The sequence below is a fragment of the Tiliqua scincoides genome, chromosome 2 (genome assembly GCF_035046505.1).
Source record: "Tiliqua scincoides isolate rTilSci1 chromosome 2, rTilSci1.hap2, whole genome shotgun sequence".
Lineage (NCBI taxonomy): Eukaryota > Metazoa > Chordata > Lepidosauria > Squamata > Scincidae > Tiliqua > Tiliqua scincoides.
The window spans coordinates 78,602,304-78,620,059 of NC_089822.1; the positions used below are offsets into that span (position 1 = coordinate 78,602,304).

At 40.0% G+C, this 17,756-nt stretch overlaps 1 protein-coding gene across 2 annotated transcripts in view; it reads right to left on the reverse strand.

Annotated features, from left to right (window-relative positions):
* TTC39B (tetratricopeptide repeat domain 39B) overlaps positions 1-12,752 on the reverse strand; it is a 36,284-nt gene extending 23,532 nt beyond the window's left edge. Inside the window, exons 1-6 of one of the 2 annotated variants that reach the window (XM_066614501.1) lie at positions 12,621-12,752; positions 9,749-9,819; positions 7,437-7,504; positions 5,885-5,949; positions 1,933-2,038; positions 898-963 (exon numbers count right to left, since the gene is read on the reverse strand). In XM_066614501.1, the coding sequence (XP_066470598.1) occupies positions 898-963; positions 1,933-2,038; positions 5,885-5,949; positions 7,437-7,504; positions 9,749-9,819; positions 12,621-12,739 (495 nt within the window). In that variant the 5' untranslated portion in view covers positions 12,740-12,752. Of the gene's footprint in view, positions 1-897; positions 964-1,932; positions 2,039-5,884; positions 5,950-7,436; positions 7,505-9,748; positions 9,826-12,620 lie in introns of both variants that reach the window. The other variant, XM_066614500.1, reaches the window with a different exon arrangement.
* Positions 12,753-17,756: the final 5,004 nt, after the last annotated feature.

Here is a 17,756-nt window from a genome sequence, read left to right on the forward strand (position 1 = left end):
CATCAAATAGCAAATAGCTGCTGTGCCACCAGCCTGGGATTTATGTTGGCGGACCATGAAATCCACCACCATAAACCCAGCACAGGATCGGGCAGCAACTATGTGTACCTAATAAATAGTTGCACAGTCTCCCTTAATCTTTCCCTGCATTTACTACCTTCTCTTTTCTCTATTGTCTCCCTTGGGTCTCTTCTAATCCATTTTTGCCTGGCCCACAGGTATACACATTTGGTCCCTGTTGCGTATATGCAATGTTGGGCAGAAATGGCTTAAACTGTGAGCCTCCAGGATATATACTAATCTCTCTGTTTTTCACTCTGTGTAAAGCACCAAGCATACATAAATGACAGTTATTATAGTAATAATTGGATTTGTATTTCCCTATTCCCAACCCCAACAATTCTAGTTCCTGAAATTTACTGGATGCATTCCAAATAATTGTTTGGGCATGTACAAATGGGTTTGGTGTACTAAAGGTCTAGAAGCCAAGTCCCATAAAAGGACATGTGCACTAAACAGATTGTGATCAAACCCCCAAACCTTTTTTGGTCAATCTGTAATATTACAGAGGCACATGCAATGTTTCTGCACTATAGATGGAACTGTTGCATTATTCAAGAATAGTATAACATTAGAAGCTATCAGTTTTTATTTAATAAGAACGATTTCTTTGAAGATTTATAATCTACTGGATTACTTTTAAAACTGAAGACTTTTTTATTTTGTGACTTTGTCTATATTTTGTGATTTTGTCTATATTTTAGCTGGAAATTGTAAGCTGCCTTGGGCATCCCCTCCAGCAGAGAAAAGGCGAGGTAAAAAATCTTTTAAATAAGATTCCTTTCAAGTTTACAGTAATCAACTGAAGAATTAATGATGCAAACAACATTTGAATACCCTATTGCCTGAAAATCCAATAAATTCTAGAAGCCGGACAATTCTTCCCGGTAAAAGGGACAGCATCTGCAACAATGGAGGAATAAGAATTCCATTAGTTTTTTGTTTTTTTTAACCTAATGCAGCACTAAAACATTTGAAAGAAAAGGCAGGATCCAATTTTAAAATCTCAACTATACTGTTAACATATAATTCAGGTAACTAGTGGTTCTGTGCTGATCTAACATCTGGAGTATTGTGTCCAGTTCTGGTTGCCATATTTCAAAAAAGATATAGTGGGAAAGGAAAAGGGGCAGAACAGAGTGACAAAATGATTAGTGAGCCGAGGTACCTCCCTTATAAGGAAAGGCTACAATGTTTCAGGGCTCTTCAGTCTAGAAAGAAGGTGCCTGAAGGGGGGACATGATTGAGACATATATAATTATGTATAGGATGGACAGAGGGAAGTTTTTTTCTTGCATGCCCCCAGAACCAGGGGTCTCCCACTAACACTGACTGGAGGAAGAGTTAGAACAGACAAAAGGGACAAAATTTCTTTACCCAGTGCATAATTAATATGTGGAACTCCTTGTTGCAGGATGTGCTGATAGCATCTGGCCTAAATGCCTTTAAAATTGGGATCCTCCAGCTTTATGGAGGAAAAGCCCATCCCAGGTTACAAGCCATGATGATTATATGCAACCTCCAGGAGTCTGAATGCCAGATGCAAGGGAGTGGCATCAGAATATAGGTATCTTGAATGTATTCAGGTTGTCTTGAGTGCTACCAGAGGCATCTGGTGGGCCACTGTAAAATAAAAGAAGCTGGACTAGATGGTCCCTTGAACCTAATCCAGTAAGGCTCTTATGTTCTTGATGCAATAAAGTGGTAAAGTGCAGCACGGACATGTATGGAAATTCCAAACAGTTTGCATTATTATAATGCAATTCTGCAAAATGGTAACAGCGTTTAATTTAATATTACAGCATTACACCGTATTTTACATGGGAATTGTGTGCCGGAAATTGGATTACTGTTTGAAAGTCAGACACATACCAAATTGAATGCTCCTATTCCTAGTTGCACACCCCCTTCAAACTGGTAGAAGGTTTCATTCTTGTTTGCATTGCCTTGGGTCATCTGTAGAACTTGGTGACATTCTCTTTTGATTGAGAAAAGAAATAACTTTTCATATTAAATGTGATGACAAACTGCAATTAATACAATAATATAAATTGGACAGAAGTTTATAAATAGCTCCAATGATTCCAGCAACTTTTTCCACACAATATCATCTGTTGTAGTCTAAAGATAGATGCTTGGAGTGCATCCAGAGCAACACTTCTGTGAACAGAAGCACACTCCATGAATGCAAACTCCTTCCAAGAACAGAGTGATATGCTCATGAAGAGAGCCCTTCTGCTTGCACAAGGATTCTGTGCACTAGCGGAAGGCTCCTTCTGTTCTCAGAAGAAGCTTGTGTTCAGGAAGCCCACTTCAGTTTACACAAGTGTTATTCTGGAAGTGACCCTCTTAAATTTTTTTTGGCCACATGTTTTATTTATTTCTAAAGAAGAAGAAAAGTCAAGAAAAGCGACCATCACCTCTCCAAACTTGGCTCCAAACCCTCTCCCCCAGTTACCTTAGAAACAGCAATTGCCCTGTAAGAAGGAAGTCAGTGAGAAGAAGCAAGCAAGGCATATCCCCCCTTCCCCAATCTTGTTCTGTAGTACTGATTGTAAGTTGATGATTATTAGGTTTTTATCACTGTTATTTGTATACTTTAAATGTGAGTCATTTTGGGGGCCTCTTCTGAGGTCAAAAGTTGGGACAAAACTCTGCAGAATAAACAATAAAGCTCTGTCAGCATGTGTGGCACTTTGCAAAGGCATGCAAAACACAGGGAACAGCAACAGAATCCATTGATGTGGAATACAAATCTATTGAAGACGTTCTTGTCCCAATGAATCTCAGGATTTGAGAAAGTAGTTGAGATGGACGGGAGTTAACAAATACAGGTGTGCACTGCTTAACAACCATCTGCTTAATGACGGACCGCATATGCAACAGTGGTCAAAGTACAACAAAGAGGCTCTTAATGAAACAGTCAAGTCTCCCATAGCCTGCAGCAGCAAAGATGCTCTTAATGAAGAGGTCATCTCTAGTAGCTTGTGCAGCCAGCTAGTGTGGTAGGAAGTGTCTGTTTATGCAACAAAGGTACTAAATTGGGCTGAATGTTCACTTAATGACCTAATCGCATAACAGGGATATGAGAACGTACATTGGACACTCAACAAACATTGGACACTCAACAAAAAACTTTCATATACAACAAAGTGATTCATGAAACCAAAGTGATAGCCACCATAAAATATAAATGAATAATTTGTAAAGCACAATGGAAATTAATAGATGTTAGATGTTCATTAAAAGGAACTTGCTACTTTTCGTGCAAGCTCCCTATTTTCTAAGCTCCCTGACAAAGTTTTTATCTCAAGATGCCTTGGGACTGCATTTAATCTCTTCAGTGTTTGTTGACTACACCTGTGGATACTGTTGCTGTTCTTTAGAAAGTGAAACAATAAAGTCAAGTACCTGCCCCAAGAGGCTTACCATCAGGAAGTTGACACAGGGGAGGCCATTAGCACTCAGCTACCTATTCTTATAATTTTCCCAATCCATGACATTGGAGCAGCTTAAATAATGGCTAGAGCATACCCAGGTGCACCATAAGAATAGTGCTAATTAATGAGTTTTGCTTGGAGGAGCAATTCCTCAATTGCCAGAATCTGCCAACGGATACCTGAGATCAATGAGTTCGTTTCCATTTTTTCACATTAGATATTTTTCAACAATTTTAAAATTGGAATCCACTTAGAACTCTTACCACACTTGAATGCCAAATTTTACTGACAAAAAAGTGTGAAAACAAAATCTTACTAGACCCTAAATTGGTATGTATGCAGCCTAGTGGGACAAAGTTGGGTACTTTAATAGATAAACAGATTAGAGGAAATAGCTGTTGTCAAGTACCAAGTTTCTCCATGTGCAGTGATCTTAAAGAAGCATTTTATAAATGCATGCCTAGGTTATATCTTGGTCCAGGGAGAATAAAGAGAACAATTGGGGTAGGAGCCAGGCTTTCCTGGAAAATACAAGAGGCACAGACATACATAATGTAACCGGATTATCCAAAATTGAACGATTACTGGCAAGAGACTTTGAAAGTTATGAATCTAATGACTGAACATAATTTGTTAAACATTTCAGAAATATTTATTTCAGGAGTATTTCACTATAGGATTTCAATCTTCAAGCAACAGGTCATATATAATACACTGACTGCTGCAAGATTTATATTACCCAAAAAGAAATAAGGGGTTTTTCCTCTTATATAAAAGATTGTCTATCCAAATATGGGATACTGCATGATGGAAAAACAACTTGTTACTTCTCTTAAGGAGAAATGAGAGCCCTAAAGGTTTGATTTTAGAAGTGTGATGCAAAGAATACCACCACCATTGCTCTCAGAAACACAATTACCCATTGAAGATTTCCTTTACACCATCACCTAAAACACGCTTACCTAGCAAATAGTGCTGCACTCCTGAGAAACAAAGGAGGGAGCATGAGGTTTCATGCAGTGAATGACACAGGCCATTACTTCTCTTTATTACACTCATTTCAAAATATTTCTTGATAATTAGAAATCCGCTTATCTTTTCACACTGCTTTGAATACTCACTCATGCACAGAAGAAGCATACATGCTTTCTCCATCTCCGTAAACACTGTGCTATAGCAAGGATTAGATGTGTTTGCGCGTGTGTTTATGTAAATCATTTCCTACCTCCTACACATAGTTGTACAGTTGTCTCATATAGAGGCCTAAGCTCATGCAAAAACATTGCTGTCCCAAATATTACTCATATCTTTTTCTTAGATTAATAGGTGAATGTATTCCTGCTATATGAACAGATAAAGCTGCCTTATCTGTTCACTGGTCCACCTAATTCAGTATAGTCTACAATGATTGATAGGAACTTGCCTGTGTTTCAGACAGGGTTCTTTCCAGGTTCTTCCTGGAGGTACTAGGGACTGAACCTGAAATCTTCTGTGTACACACATCTATAGTGGCAGACATTTGTATTTGAGGCATCTGGTGGGCCACTGTGAGATACAGGAAGCTGGACTAGATGAGTGCTGGGCCTGATCCAGCAGGGTTCTTCTTATGTTCTTATTTCAAGGAGTTGGTGGTCTGCACATGCTCCTCCTGATGGTCAGTTTGCTCTCTTAAATCTTGGTTAAAGTAAAATTACTGAGTCATGCTTAATTAGTTTTTTGGCACCTGTTAGTGGTCACTGCTCATTAAGACAATGCTTATTTTGCAGTACTTGAGATACCCTTGAGATACTCTGGGCACCAGTCCAAGGTCAAGCACCTAGATGAGGCCACATTTCATGGAGCTGCATCATATACTTTTAAGGATTCTTTCTGTATAAAAGGGGTTCGGGAGGATCTGGCATCAGCAAAAGTGGCTGCAGTCAAACTACACACCTTACCCATGAGAGAAACACGTTTACAGGAGGAGGTGCCACTTCCATTTTTGGAGACATAGGAACCCTACACATCATTCTATGTATCTGGAGGATTTTGCTTGTGCAAAGCTTACATATTCTGGTTTCTGCTTTCATTCACTCAATGATCTGTTCTTTGACAAAAAAAACCTTTGTCCTTCATGCAATATAACATCTGCTTTATGGTAAAACTGGGTCTAGCATCTTTTCTGGCATCTTTCCAATATCACTTCAGGACTCTGCCTGTTCTGAAGAGATGAGCATCAGTAACACAGCATCCTCCTCTTCAGCTGCACCTCCCTAAGCACTGAAGTGCCATTGCCAAGATGACAAAAAAACCTGGAAGCAGTTTTTGACTATCATAGCAATAGCAAAGAATGAATGTGCTGAAATAAATATAAACATTGCAAGGCAAATGTTATAGGGACATACTTGTATATTTGGTAACTTGTTCTGATTTTGAGGCCACCCCTGATGAAGTTGATCATATTCTCATCCTGAGGAGGGAAAAGTAATTTTAGTCATTAAACCTGTGTAGTTAGATAATATCTATGCATGGACAAACAACTGAACATACAAGAGGGAAACACTGAAAATAGCTTGAAATGTAGGCTTGCATACTCATAAATGAAGTGAAATGAGTATTAAACTATGCCTAAAGACCAATTATGTATATATGCTTTCAGTACACAATTCAAAGTAGGGTATTGCATGAAATATTGTGTAAATTTTCAAAGAAAAAAATTCTATTTCAAACCATGTTGAAATTCAAGGGAGAACCACTAGATGGTGCTACAAGTACCTAAAAACAATCGTCCTATACAATAATAGATATATGCAACATTACATCTACAGTAACCAATAGCTAAAAAATAAGCTAATTTGTTATTGGTCATCCTTATGCAGGGACCAATGCTTGTATTGTTCCAATTGCATATTGGAGTATTACATGTACTGTACACAATAACCAATAGCAAGTTGAATTTACCATGCATTAAGGATTAAAAACAATCATATTAAATAGGTATAATTACACAGGCCAACACACATTTTACTTCCTTACACCAATTCCTGGGTATATTTGGGGTGCCGATTCCAAAAATGGCATCTGTTTTGCCCTATCACATCTAGTTTTGGAGACACGGCATAGCCTCATTAGTGAATGGTTCAAGCAGCTTCCTCATGAGGAAGCCATGGTGTAGTTTTGGAGACACAGCATAGCCTCTTTAGTGAATGGTTCAAGCAGCTTCCTCAGGAGGAAGCCTGCACCATGGCTTCCTCCTGAGGAAGCTGCTTGAACCATTCACTAATGAGGCTATGCCGTGTCTCCAAAACCAGACGTGCTAGGGCAAAATGGATGCCATTTTTTGAATCAGCACCCCAAATTCATATCAAACCACCATAAAGTTTGAGAAAAACATTTCTCACCCTCAATTTTGTAGGCCTGTGTTATCTTTATCTTGCATACAAGACCTAAAGAACAGCTTTATAAGAATACAATGAAACAACCCCACTAGCTTTGTGGGGATAATTCATATGCATTTATTTAAATTGGCAGTGCTATTTTTGAATGCGTTTAAAACCAACAAAAGGAAAATGCTCTCAAAATTTATAAGTAAGAGAGCTCTCTTTGTTGCTGCCTTGGAATAAGATATTTTCTAAGCAACAGATGCTGCCATTGCCTCCTAACTCAAATACTTCAAGTTTCTATTATATAATATAAAATTTAAGAATATAAACAACATAAGAACACTGCTGGATCAGGCCAAGGGTCCATCTAGACCAGCTTCCTGGCCCACCAGATGCCTCTGGGAGCATTCAAGATAACTGCAAGATGCCTGCATCCTGTTGCCACTCCCTTACATCTTTTCAGCATGACAAGAGTTCTACCACTATTTATAATCACTTTGGTTTTACTAAACAGAACTTGGAGGGCAAAGAGTGTTCCCACAAAAATGAAAGCCACACAGACTGCATAGATTACCTGTACAAACGTCAGTGCTGCTTTCTGTAGTAAACATTCAGCATAACATAGTTCTGCATGCATTTCCTCTATTAAAAAAATAAAAATTTGCTTTTAATACAAATATGGTAGGTAGTATTTTAGAACAATAATGAACAGTACCAATTCTCCCCAATTACAAGTATGCAAAGATTCTCATAGTTTCTATTGTTTTGCATTATTTATCTTATGGTTACTTGTTACCTCAAATTCATGCAAAAACATTTCACATACGTTATCTCAGCAACTTTACAATAACTGGTGAATTAGGTCAGTGCTAAGGTGTTTGAACTAAAACATGAACGGTGACTCCCAGCTACCACTTCTTGTATTTTTACTTAACAAGTAGTAAGAGTATCAACAAATGCAAATTCTCTTGACTGTCTTCGATTTTACTAAATATAAAAAACTACCATGTTTTTCTCTTTTACTGCTGCTGCTCCATGTCAACAATAGGCTGCGTATTTCAATTAGTGCAAGATACAAAAAAAGAGTAAAGTGCTAGATTTTTGGGATTGTAACCTAAATTTTTTCTGTTCGTGGAAGAAGTTCCATATGCACAAAGGGGAGGGGCAATTTACACCGGTTGCCCCATCCCTCTGTAGTCTCTTGGCCCATCTCCCCACATCTGTTTCTGAAGTGTTGGGGAACTCTCAAGGGTCTATCCAGGGAATGCTAAGAGCTGTAGAGGGAAGGGGAGATAGGCAAAAACTGCCTTGCTCCCTTGCACAAATGGCTTTTTCCCCTACTTGCAGGAGACAACTTTAGGATACAATTCTACATAAGTCTTCCACAACTCAGGTATTCATGTATTCCTCAAGTATAATGAACTTTGAATGGTCACCTGGTATTTTACTACTTTCCCTTTTACATCTACAGGGGGGAAAAAACGATGCTTACTTGGGAGATCAATTCTACCCTCATCTGAAGGATAAAGAAAACAAAAATATCATACACCATAAGGTCCCAGGAGTAACACTGACCCCTAAAAATACTGCTGGATGATTTAGTTACAGAGTTCTTGTTATCTACTAGGGTAAGCCAGATTGATACCGTGTCCGTCTTGGTTCTATGAGTTAAACATGGCATAGATCAGTGGTTCTGAAACTGGTGGATCGCGACCCACCAATTCGTATAACGCTTTCCCTGTCCCTTTAAGGGGCGGAGAAAGGGGAGGGAGGCAGCAACGCAATCCCCAGGATCGCGTTGCTAAGGGGCGAGGGGGGGTGCTTTGCACTTACTTCAAGAAGGCTGGGCTGCAGCAGGCTGCAGGAGGTGCGGGGAGCCCTGCGCAGACCTGCACAGCGCTCCCTGAGTCTTGGAACGTTCACTAAAAGCAGGCACAAAGCACTTCCGTTTTGTAGGGGGTGCTTTGCGCCCGCTTTTAGGGAATGTTCCAAGCCTCGGGGAGTGCTGTGCAGGGTTGCGCAAGGCTCCCTGCACTTCCTGCAGCCTGCTGCAGCCCTGCCTATGTAACATGAGTGCAAAGCACCCCCCCCTTAGCAACGTGATCCTGGGGATCGCATCGCTGCCCTAGCCCCTCCCCCGCAAGAACTTACTGAGGGAGTAAAGCTCCCTCAAAGTTTCAGAACCTCTGGCATAGATAGTTCTAGCATGGCTAGAAACATTCTATTAAAGGACAATAATGAAACCAATACATCCTGGACTGCTGTATAATATGATAAAGCACCACTTCCCAGAGACAAAGCTTCTATGGGAAGAGCACTCAAAAAGTGCTGCAAGAGACAGTATGCTCTAAAGCAGCAATGCTGAACATTTTTTTTTTTTTGGCTCCCCATAGCAGCTCTTCTCAGGTGTTCTTCCCCCCCCCCCCCCGGTCAAATAAGAATACAACATGGACAGATAAACATAAAATTATTTTCGGTTCTCAGTCTGTGGCCCCATTCAAATATGCTAGGGCACCCCAAGGGGCCATAGGGCTTCTGTTCAAAATGGCTGCTCTAAAGAAAAAATGTTGAAGCAGACTATTTGATCTTATCCCAAAGTGAATTTTTCTCTAAACTGTCATGCAAACTTCCAGTGTAAAAAATGGAGAAAACAGACAAGTTTGTTCTTCCAGTTCAAAGTGCTTTGCATGAATTAAGCTACACTGCCTTTTCACAAACATCCCCAGCACTGTGGAAAATACTACTACATAGCTTATTTATATGTTCACCCAAATTAACAAGCTGAGTTCTGTAGCATTTTAAATTTCATAGTCTTTTACATTCTGAGGCACTAGCTATAAGCACCAACTTTACAGAAGAAAATGTTTTATACCATATTTTTCTTACCTTCACTCAGTTGATCTACAGTTTGTTTCGAAACTAAACTGGACAATGATTCTACTACTGTGTTTCTTTTCCTAAACCTATAATAAAATGAATTAAAAAAAAGAGACACACATTGTTAAAATTTTATCTCACAAACACTGAATAATTAATATTAAATAGCCTAGAGACCTTAATCCTCATTGCAGAGATTGGAAGGAGAAAAGCAAGCAAAATACAGAGTCTGAGCAAAATAGCCTGCAACATTATTGAGCAAACAGTTTCCAACAGTTTTTCATTAAAAGGGCAGGGTCATATGTATTCTTTATCTACTCAGCCCATTGAGAGGAACTTGAGAGAAAGAGTAAGACAAGCTGATAAAAAAATGCTTCTAGCCAGTGATTTAAAAGAATAGTAACTAAGGGCCCAATCCTATCCAATTTTCCATTGCCAGAGTAGCTATGAATGGGGTGTGTACTGCTTCCTGTTGTGGGGACGTAGTCACAGAGACCTCCTCAAGATATGGGAACATTTGTTCCCTTACCTCAGGGCTGCATTATGGTTGCACCATTGCTAGAAAGTTGGATAGGATTGGGCCCTAAAGTCATCATGGTTACTGGACTAAAGAATCATAAGTATTAAAAATACTCAAGGGGTCATATAGCTCCCCTGTCTGCAAGTGTAAGAACACAGCAGAAAAAAATACTTGCAGATATATATGTTATTGTGAGCAATAGCTCTAAATTCATTTTTCAACAAATACTATATACCTAGTCAACAAACATAGTTAAAAAGGAATTGCCTCTCTGTTTTGACCAGTTGCCAAAAATCTGTAGGAGATGTACACTTAGACCTCACTCTTCTGTAAAAAATGATGATATTCAAATATATTTATTTTACATACAGTAAAAAAATTATGTAGGATTCAGATGTAAGATTCAGGCCCTACATCTCTTGAAACAAAAATATAGAAAGGCAGGGCAAGCTTTAAGCCAACTGGACCAACAGCTCCATGCCTAAGGGGAGGGCGCACTAGGGTAACCTACTCTAGTCTGGTATGCAATTTTGTATTAAAATGTGCTTAGATAAATTTGGTACATTAACTCACATGCATTTTCAAGTACACATTGTGATTGCTTTCCATTCTACCATGGAGATAAAAAGTCTATAATAAGTTTTAATGATATCTCTCTAAGATTCCTCAGACCTTGGTTGTGAAACTGGGGCCTTGCAAAAAATGTTTCCAATCGGGCTCTGTAGGAAGGCATACGTATTGAATGCTGATCTGCAGTTCTACCTAACTAGGAGTATATCGCATCTCTAGAACACATCAGCATGAAGTATAGGTAGACATGCACAGGACTGAGCTGTAAATGGAACAATGCTCTGGAGGATATTGTTGGCTGTGTGAAATCACAACAGCAGCCAGACGCTGCAAAAGACCTTCTGTTGCCATAGATGACTCACTTAGGCTTATTTAATACATTATGGTATCTAATACCACTATGATCCCAAACCACGTTGTACTGTACTTGCATGAACAGACATCCAATTACAGCCATACTTAAGAAAATCCTTTAAAATGTAGCATTTTCAAGGAGAAGGTACAAGGGGAGACATGTAAAATCTTGGCCATTTAGTAGATAATGTTATGGGTGATACCTGTCACCAGTACCTTACATACATAAAATACCCCTTATTTACACTTATCTTGTTTAGTGCCAGGTTGAAAATATTAACAGGTTAGATTAGATATTTACTACAGAATGAGGAAGGAAGTTTCATAGCTGTCAGTCGCCTTTGGTGTTTGATTTCAGACATCAGTAGAAGGTGACTTAGGCAAAAAACACTTCTGTGGAGCAATGAAGGTGAAGGGGATGAAACAAGTGTATAATGTGCCAAAGACCTGGCCACTGCAAGCTTGTTAAGTAGTGAAAGGGAGCATAAGTATGTTATCGGTGCTGTCATTATACATAAAAACAGAGATACTGGCAAGTACAGAATTCAGGGACCATGACCGCTAGATCCCCCACACAAGGAACAAGTTCTAACCCAGGGGTGCCCAAACCCCGGCCCGGGGGCCACTTGCAGCCCTCAGGGGCTCCCAATCCGGCTCACGGGGAGCCCCCAGTCTCTAATGAGCCTCTGGCCCTCCGGAGACTTGCTGGAGCCCATGCTGGCCCGATGCAACTACTCTAAACGTGAGGATGACTGTTCAACCTCTTACCTGAGCTGTGGGACAAGGGCTCTCTCCAGTACTTGCTGTTTCATGTCTATGATACAGCAGTGGCAGTGAAGGAAAGGCTGGCCTTGCTTTGTGCAAGGCCTTTTATAGGCCCTGAGCTATTGCAAGACCTTCATTCATTCTTATAATATATTTGATCTCTATCTCTAATATATTCGTTTATGTAAATTTATTCGAATTTGAAATGTAAATTATTTCCCCCGCCCCCCCCCCGGCTCCTGACACTGTGTCAGAGAGATGATGTGGCCCTCCTGCCAAAAAGTTTGGATGCCTCTGTTCTAACCTGATGTAACCCTCCCCCCCCCCCCCCCGGTAATTCTAAAGGACAGTCAATCAAGTTTAAGGTAAGGAACCTCTTCCCCATTGAATAAGCAAGGATAACTTAGGTGTTGTCCAGACTAAAAAGTACAAAGTAATTTTTCCTCTGCATAGGTTTTCATTAGTAGAAAACTCTCATTCCACACTGAGTAGAAACAGTCATGAGATCCTAAAGAACCTTCCAACAGTTAGAGATTTTTATTCTGTTTTTCTAGTTCTGGAATGGAATGTTCAAGATGGTTTATACAATTAAAAAACAATATAATAATGACTATAAAACACAGAGAGAGAGAACGCAACAGATAAAAAATACAAAATATTAGTCGTGCTTACTTTTGGCAAGTTTGCAAAGCTTCTTTCATTGTAGCAATGCCCATTTGGATATCCTGTTGCTCAAAGGTCATTACAGCCTGCATTACTAAAATAGAGCCATACCCCAGGGCATGATACATACTGTCTTTAGACCTGTTTCATAGAAAAAAAGGGAACAGACATTTCAATTCAAAATGACCAAATTTAAAAAAGGTGCTGTATTTATTAAAGAAAAAATGGCAGATTTCCTAACAGTAACATTTCCTTCTCAAGTACTATGCTGCTTTCAGTATGTAGGATAGTTGCATCCATGGGATGCTCTAAGTCAGGGGTGCTCAATAGATCGCGAGGCAAAATGAGTAGATCGCGGAGTGCTGACCCCCCCCCTTTTCAGGTGCCTCTGGGAGGAAACGCCGGGAGTAAGGCCCATTGTACTCAATGGGGCTTACTCCCAGGTAAGTGTGGCTAGGATTGCAGCCTCACAGCCTAATCCTAGGCATGTGTCTACTCAGGAGTAAGTCCTGTTATACTCAGTGGGGCTCAAGGTACACCAACATACATTGTACACATAAATGTTATATGTTATGATGGCGCGAACATTGTAAAAAAAACTCTGGTAGATCTCCGGGCCTTGCTGGGTTTCAAAGTAGCTCTCGAGCCAAAAAAGTGTGAGCACCCCTGCTCTAAGTATTATTTTTAGAGTCCAGTTTTGCTTTAATAAAAATTTTTACTAAATGATGTAATGGAAAGAGTTTACACATATTGTCTGTCTTAAGGCATACATACAATGTCTCCAACTACACATCAGAATTTGAAGTAAACAATCACAAATTCTAAATGTTCAAAAATATAGATCAAAAGGTTAAAGAAACAGTTACAGAAGACTTGCTGTGTATCATGAGAGGAAATAGAAGCAATAAACCTGTGTTCAGAAGCCTTAAATTACGTAATCTCCTGCAACCAGATGGCAGGTCTTATAACATCACTCTACACTGCTTCCAGCAAACAATCTTACCATGGGCGAAGCAATTCCAGAGCTTCTGAGAATTTGTTGTTTAGAAATAAGTTGAGTGCCATTGAACACTCCTCCAGAGCACACTTGAGGTCCATCTTGGTAGCCCTAATAAATACACAATAAAAAGCACAGTAAACATTTTGTACAGTATTATGTTTAATCCACAATCTCTGTCTTTACCGAAACCAACTTACAAGCTCCATAGTAAAGTTTAGTAGTTTGATACACTGTCTTAAGAACATAAGAAGAGCCCTGCTGGATCAGGCCAAAGGTCCATCTAGTCCAGCTTCCTGTATCTCACAGTTGCCCACCAAATGCTTCAGGGAGCACACAAGAAAGCAAGATACAACCTGCATCCTGGTGCCGTCCCCCACATCTTATGGTACTATTTCAATCAGACTGCTGTGTCTCTGTGTTAGTGTTTTGTTTGTTTGTTTGTTTGTTTTTTAATGTAGAAGAGAAATACATCAAAGGCACCAATTCAGTTAATTAAAAACAATTTCTAGCAAAGTTTTAAAAACAAATTTTCAGTGACTGGAAAGCTGCAATTTTTCAATTGTATCTTATATACCTTCCTTAAAAATAAGTTTTATGTACAATGGTTACAGTACTGTCCCACCGAGGATGATATATTCAACTAAAATTAGCTACACGTGAGGCATCTAGCCTTTTAGGATTCATACATTATGAGAACTATGCATAAACTGGGAGCCAAAAGACTGTTTTTCTTTACATACTACTCAGTTACTGCTGCCCAAACACCTTCACTGCCTCTGCAGGCTAACTAAAAAGTCAAACCAAATACCGTATACACTCACCTATAAGACAAAAAATTTATGCCTAAAAATTGAGCCTGAAAACCTGGGTCACCTTATACACGAGTGAATACAGTAAATGAAACAGGGGACTCTGGGAGCTTCTGGGAAGCTTAGCAGCTCTCTGGTGAAGTGGGCGGGTGAACTGGGCTGAGAAGCAGGACACAGGGGTGGAGGAAAAGGGAGAATTTTTACCAGTAATTACAGTATTGAGGCAACCATTTTAGCTTCATCTCCAAACAGGAAGAGAAGTAAAGGCACTAATGGGAATTGTAGTCTGTACGAGGGCTGCTGCTATGCAAGCGCAGTTCTGTGCTCCTCACAACTCCCATAAGCCCCTTCATCACCCTTCCAGCTTGGCAATGAAGGTAAAATGCCTCCTTTTTGCTGCTGTCTCAGAACGGTTCCTGGCAAGTCATTTTCAAATAATTTCGCACCCCCCTCAGTTGAGGCGTCTGGTTTTTAAACACCAGGATGCCATCCTCATTTCCATCTGAAACAAAGTCCCAGGCTGCGATTCAGTGCACCGTTACTTAAGAAAAACACCCATGGAAAGCAATGGGTCTACTTATGAGAAAATAGGGTTACAACTATGTGTAGCTGTGCTTGTTCATGCTCAGTCCTTGTTGTTTGTCTCTCCTCTGTGAACTGAATTGTTTTATGTTGCATGCCACATGTTGAGCCTCTGCTTAACACACCAGGTACCTTAAAGGTGGATTTGATTCATGGTTCTCCTGCAGTGGTTCCCAACCTTTTTTCTCTTGCATACCCCTTCGCAGCCCATTTCCATAAATTGTACCCCTCATATTAGCTAAATGTTTGTAACTAATATAAGCCCTCATCTCTTCTATATGAAAACCCATACTGCATGTATTCACCACAGTATTTTCTCTTTTTATCTGTTTGAAGAACAGAAGACTGCCTTTGCAATGTTTTGCACCAGAAGTGTCCTGAGAAATTCTTGGTGATTGAACATTTGCCATATTATCTTTCAGCTTTTTTACTGTGCTGGTTTTCAATCACTGAAACTATAGTCAGAAACCCCCCTAAGTTTAGCCCCTGACTGATCTGATGGTCACAGAACATTCCATGATTTTATTTGCTCAAAACCTGCCCTCAGCTTATCTGTGGGATCAACTTTGGCAGGTGTCTGCAGTGGATCTCAGCAAAGTTGTTAGAGTGGAAAAATTCTACTCTGCTCTCTATGGGATGAGCTACTTGCTATACAGGTGTGCCCCGGTACCCGCAGAGGTTCAGTTCCAGAACCCCCCCCCCCAGTTAACTGAAACTGCAAATACCAGGGAATGCCCCACCACCTTCTGGAAGCAAAGGGATCTTTGCTCCCCTTACTTCTGGCAGGTACTCTGAGCTCTGCCGGGGTCAGACTGAGCCCTACAGTTTAAAAAAGCCGGTTTCTTCATGAAACCTGAAGTGATGTTTTAAATGCCTTATAAGGCACTGGGAGGCTCGAGGAAGCCCTGGAGCCCTGAGCAACCAGAAGTGGCTTTTTTTTTTTTTTTTTTTTTTTTTTTTTTACTGTTTGGCTCAGTTTGAGCCTGGCACAGGCTGCAAACAGACATCCACGGCCTTACCTCTGGAGGGGGCACGCAGAGGGGGCGCAGACTCAATCTGTGGATAAGTAAATCTATGAATATACCCCGACCCATAATCTCTGAATACTGTCCTTACCAAACTATTGTGATGAGGAAAAGGTTGTAGGCTTACAGACTCACTTCTTTCCTTTTCCCTGGAGTGAATCATCCCCCAGTTCTTGCCTTAACTCAAACATTGGACTGGAGACAATATTAATGACACAGAAAACTAACCAGGATTATGACTGAATCTGCTTTGGAAACAGGATTTGAGAACTCTGTTGATAGTGGTTAATGGGGGTATTACTTCTAGAAAGAGGAAGGGCTATGCGTGTGTGTGTACTCACACACACATGCACATAATTTTGCAGCTAATTCTCATCACATCTGCATCAGACCCTTGTAAGCCAGATTCATGACAATATAAAGTATCGAGTATTTAGCAGTCTAAACAATAATAAGTTACTCAAAAATATCATCAGCACATAGTCTTAACCAGGATAAGCTGAAGCTATCAAACTCAACATTGGGTCCACAGTGATGGACTGCAGGGTTTCAGATAGGGGCTTTTCCCAACCTTACCTAGAAATGCCAGGGACTTAAACAGGTCTACATGTGCTTTATCAGTGAGCAACTGCCCTTCCTCAAAGACACATTACTTATATTAGGGTCTAATATAATGGATCTAGAACCTTTTATCAGTGTTTAGTTTCCAGAGTGAGAAGTATCTGGATTGAGGCCTATTTGGAAATTCTAGAGCAGAGGTGGACAAACTCTGGCCTGCCTTATACAGTCAGCCTGAAGTTTCTATTATTTTTAAAATAATTTTGTGCATTTTGTGCAACTCATCACATGAGGTCAGGTGTAGAATTTTCCACTTGTGGCATCATGCCAGTGCTCAAAAAAGTTGCGGTTTTCTGAATACTCTGGATTTCAAAATTCCAGATAAGGAACACCCAACCTGTAGTATGACTACATAGCTTCTTGTTTGTGTAAAAATCAGAGTCTGTTCTATCATTCACAATATCTACTTCAAATCTCAAGAAACAATCAAAACGTCAAAATGAACCAAGTCTGAATGACAAAATACTCATGTTGCCATTTTTTAAAAATAACAACAAATGAAAGACATTGAACAGATTAGCCACAAAAAAGCATTAATTATTTAATTAGACTGTGTATAAACTGTTAACTTTTTCATAAGATAACATGTTGTTGCAGGGTCAGGATTTGACACTGTGAATGTGCATGACACTAAAGCCAGGCCCTGAAGCAGTACTTAGCTGGTTTGCCTAGAATGGATAAAAGAGAATTAACAAATGTTAATGGTCCAAGAAACTCCTTGAATAGGAACCTCTTTCAGGGGCCTTCAAAACCCTCAAGAACATATGAGAGGGGGGACTACAGCATAAAGCAACAGTCCTCCCTCTCAGAGTTAGAAAAGCGCTGGCTCAGGTTGCTGCAGACCCTGAACCTATCCCACTGCTCTGGGCCCACAGCTACTAGCCAATCCCTGATGCTTCCTCAAAGGAGGAAGACAAAGGCTGCATATGCTGGCAGATTCTGGAAGAGGTGGAGTTAGGATTTGATCTGGCAGCGACTGCAATGGAAACTAAGAAAAGCTGTCAGCTAGCTAGTGGACATACACATAGCCAACGTTTACAGGAGTGTGCTACCTAACTCTAACCAGAGGCTCAAACCTGTGTATTTGTAAATAAAGCAAATACTATAATAT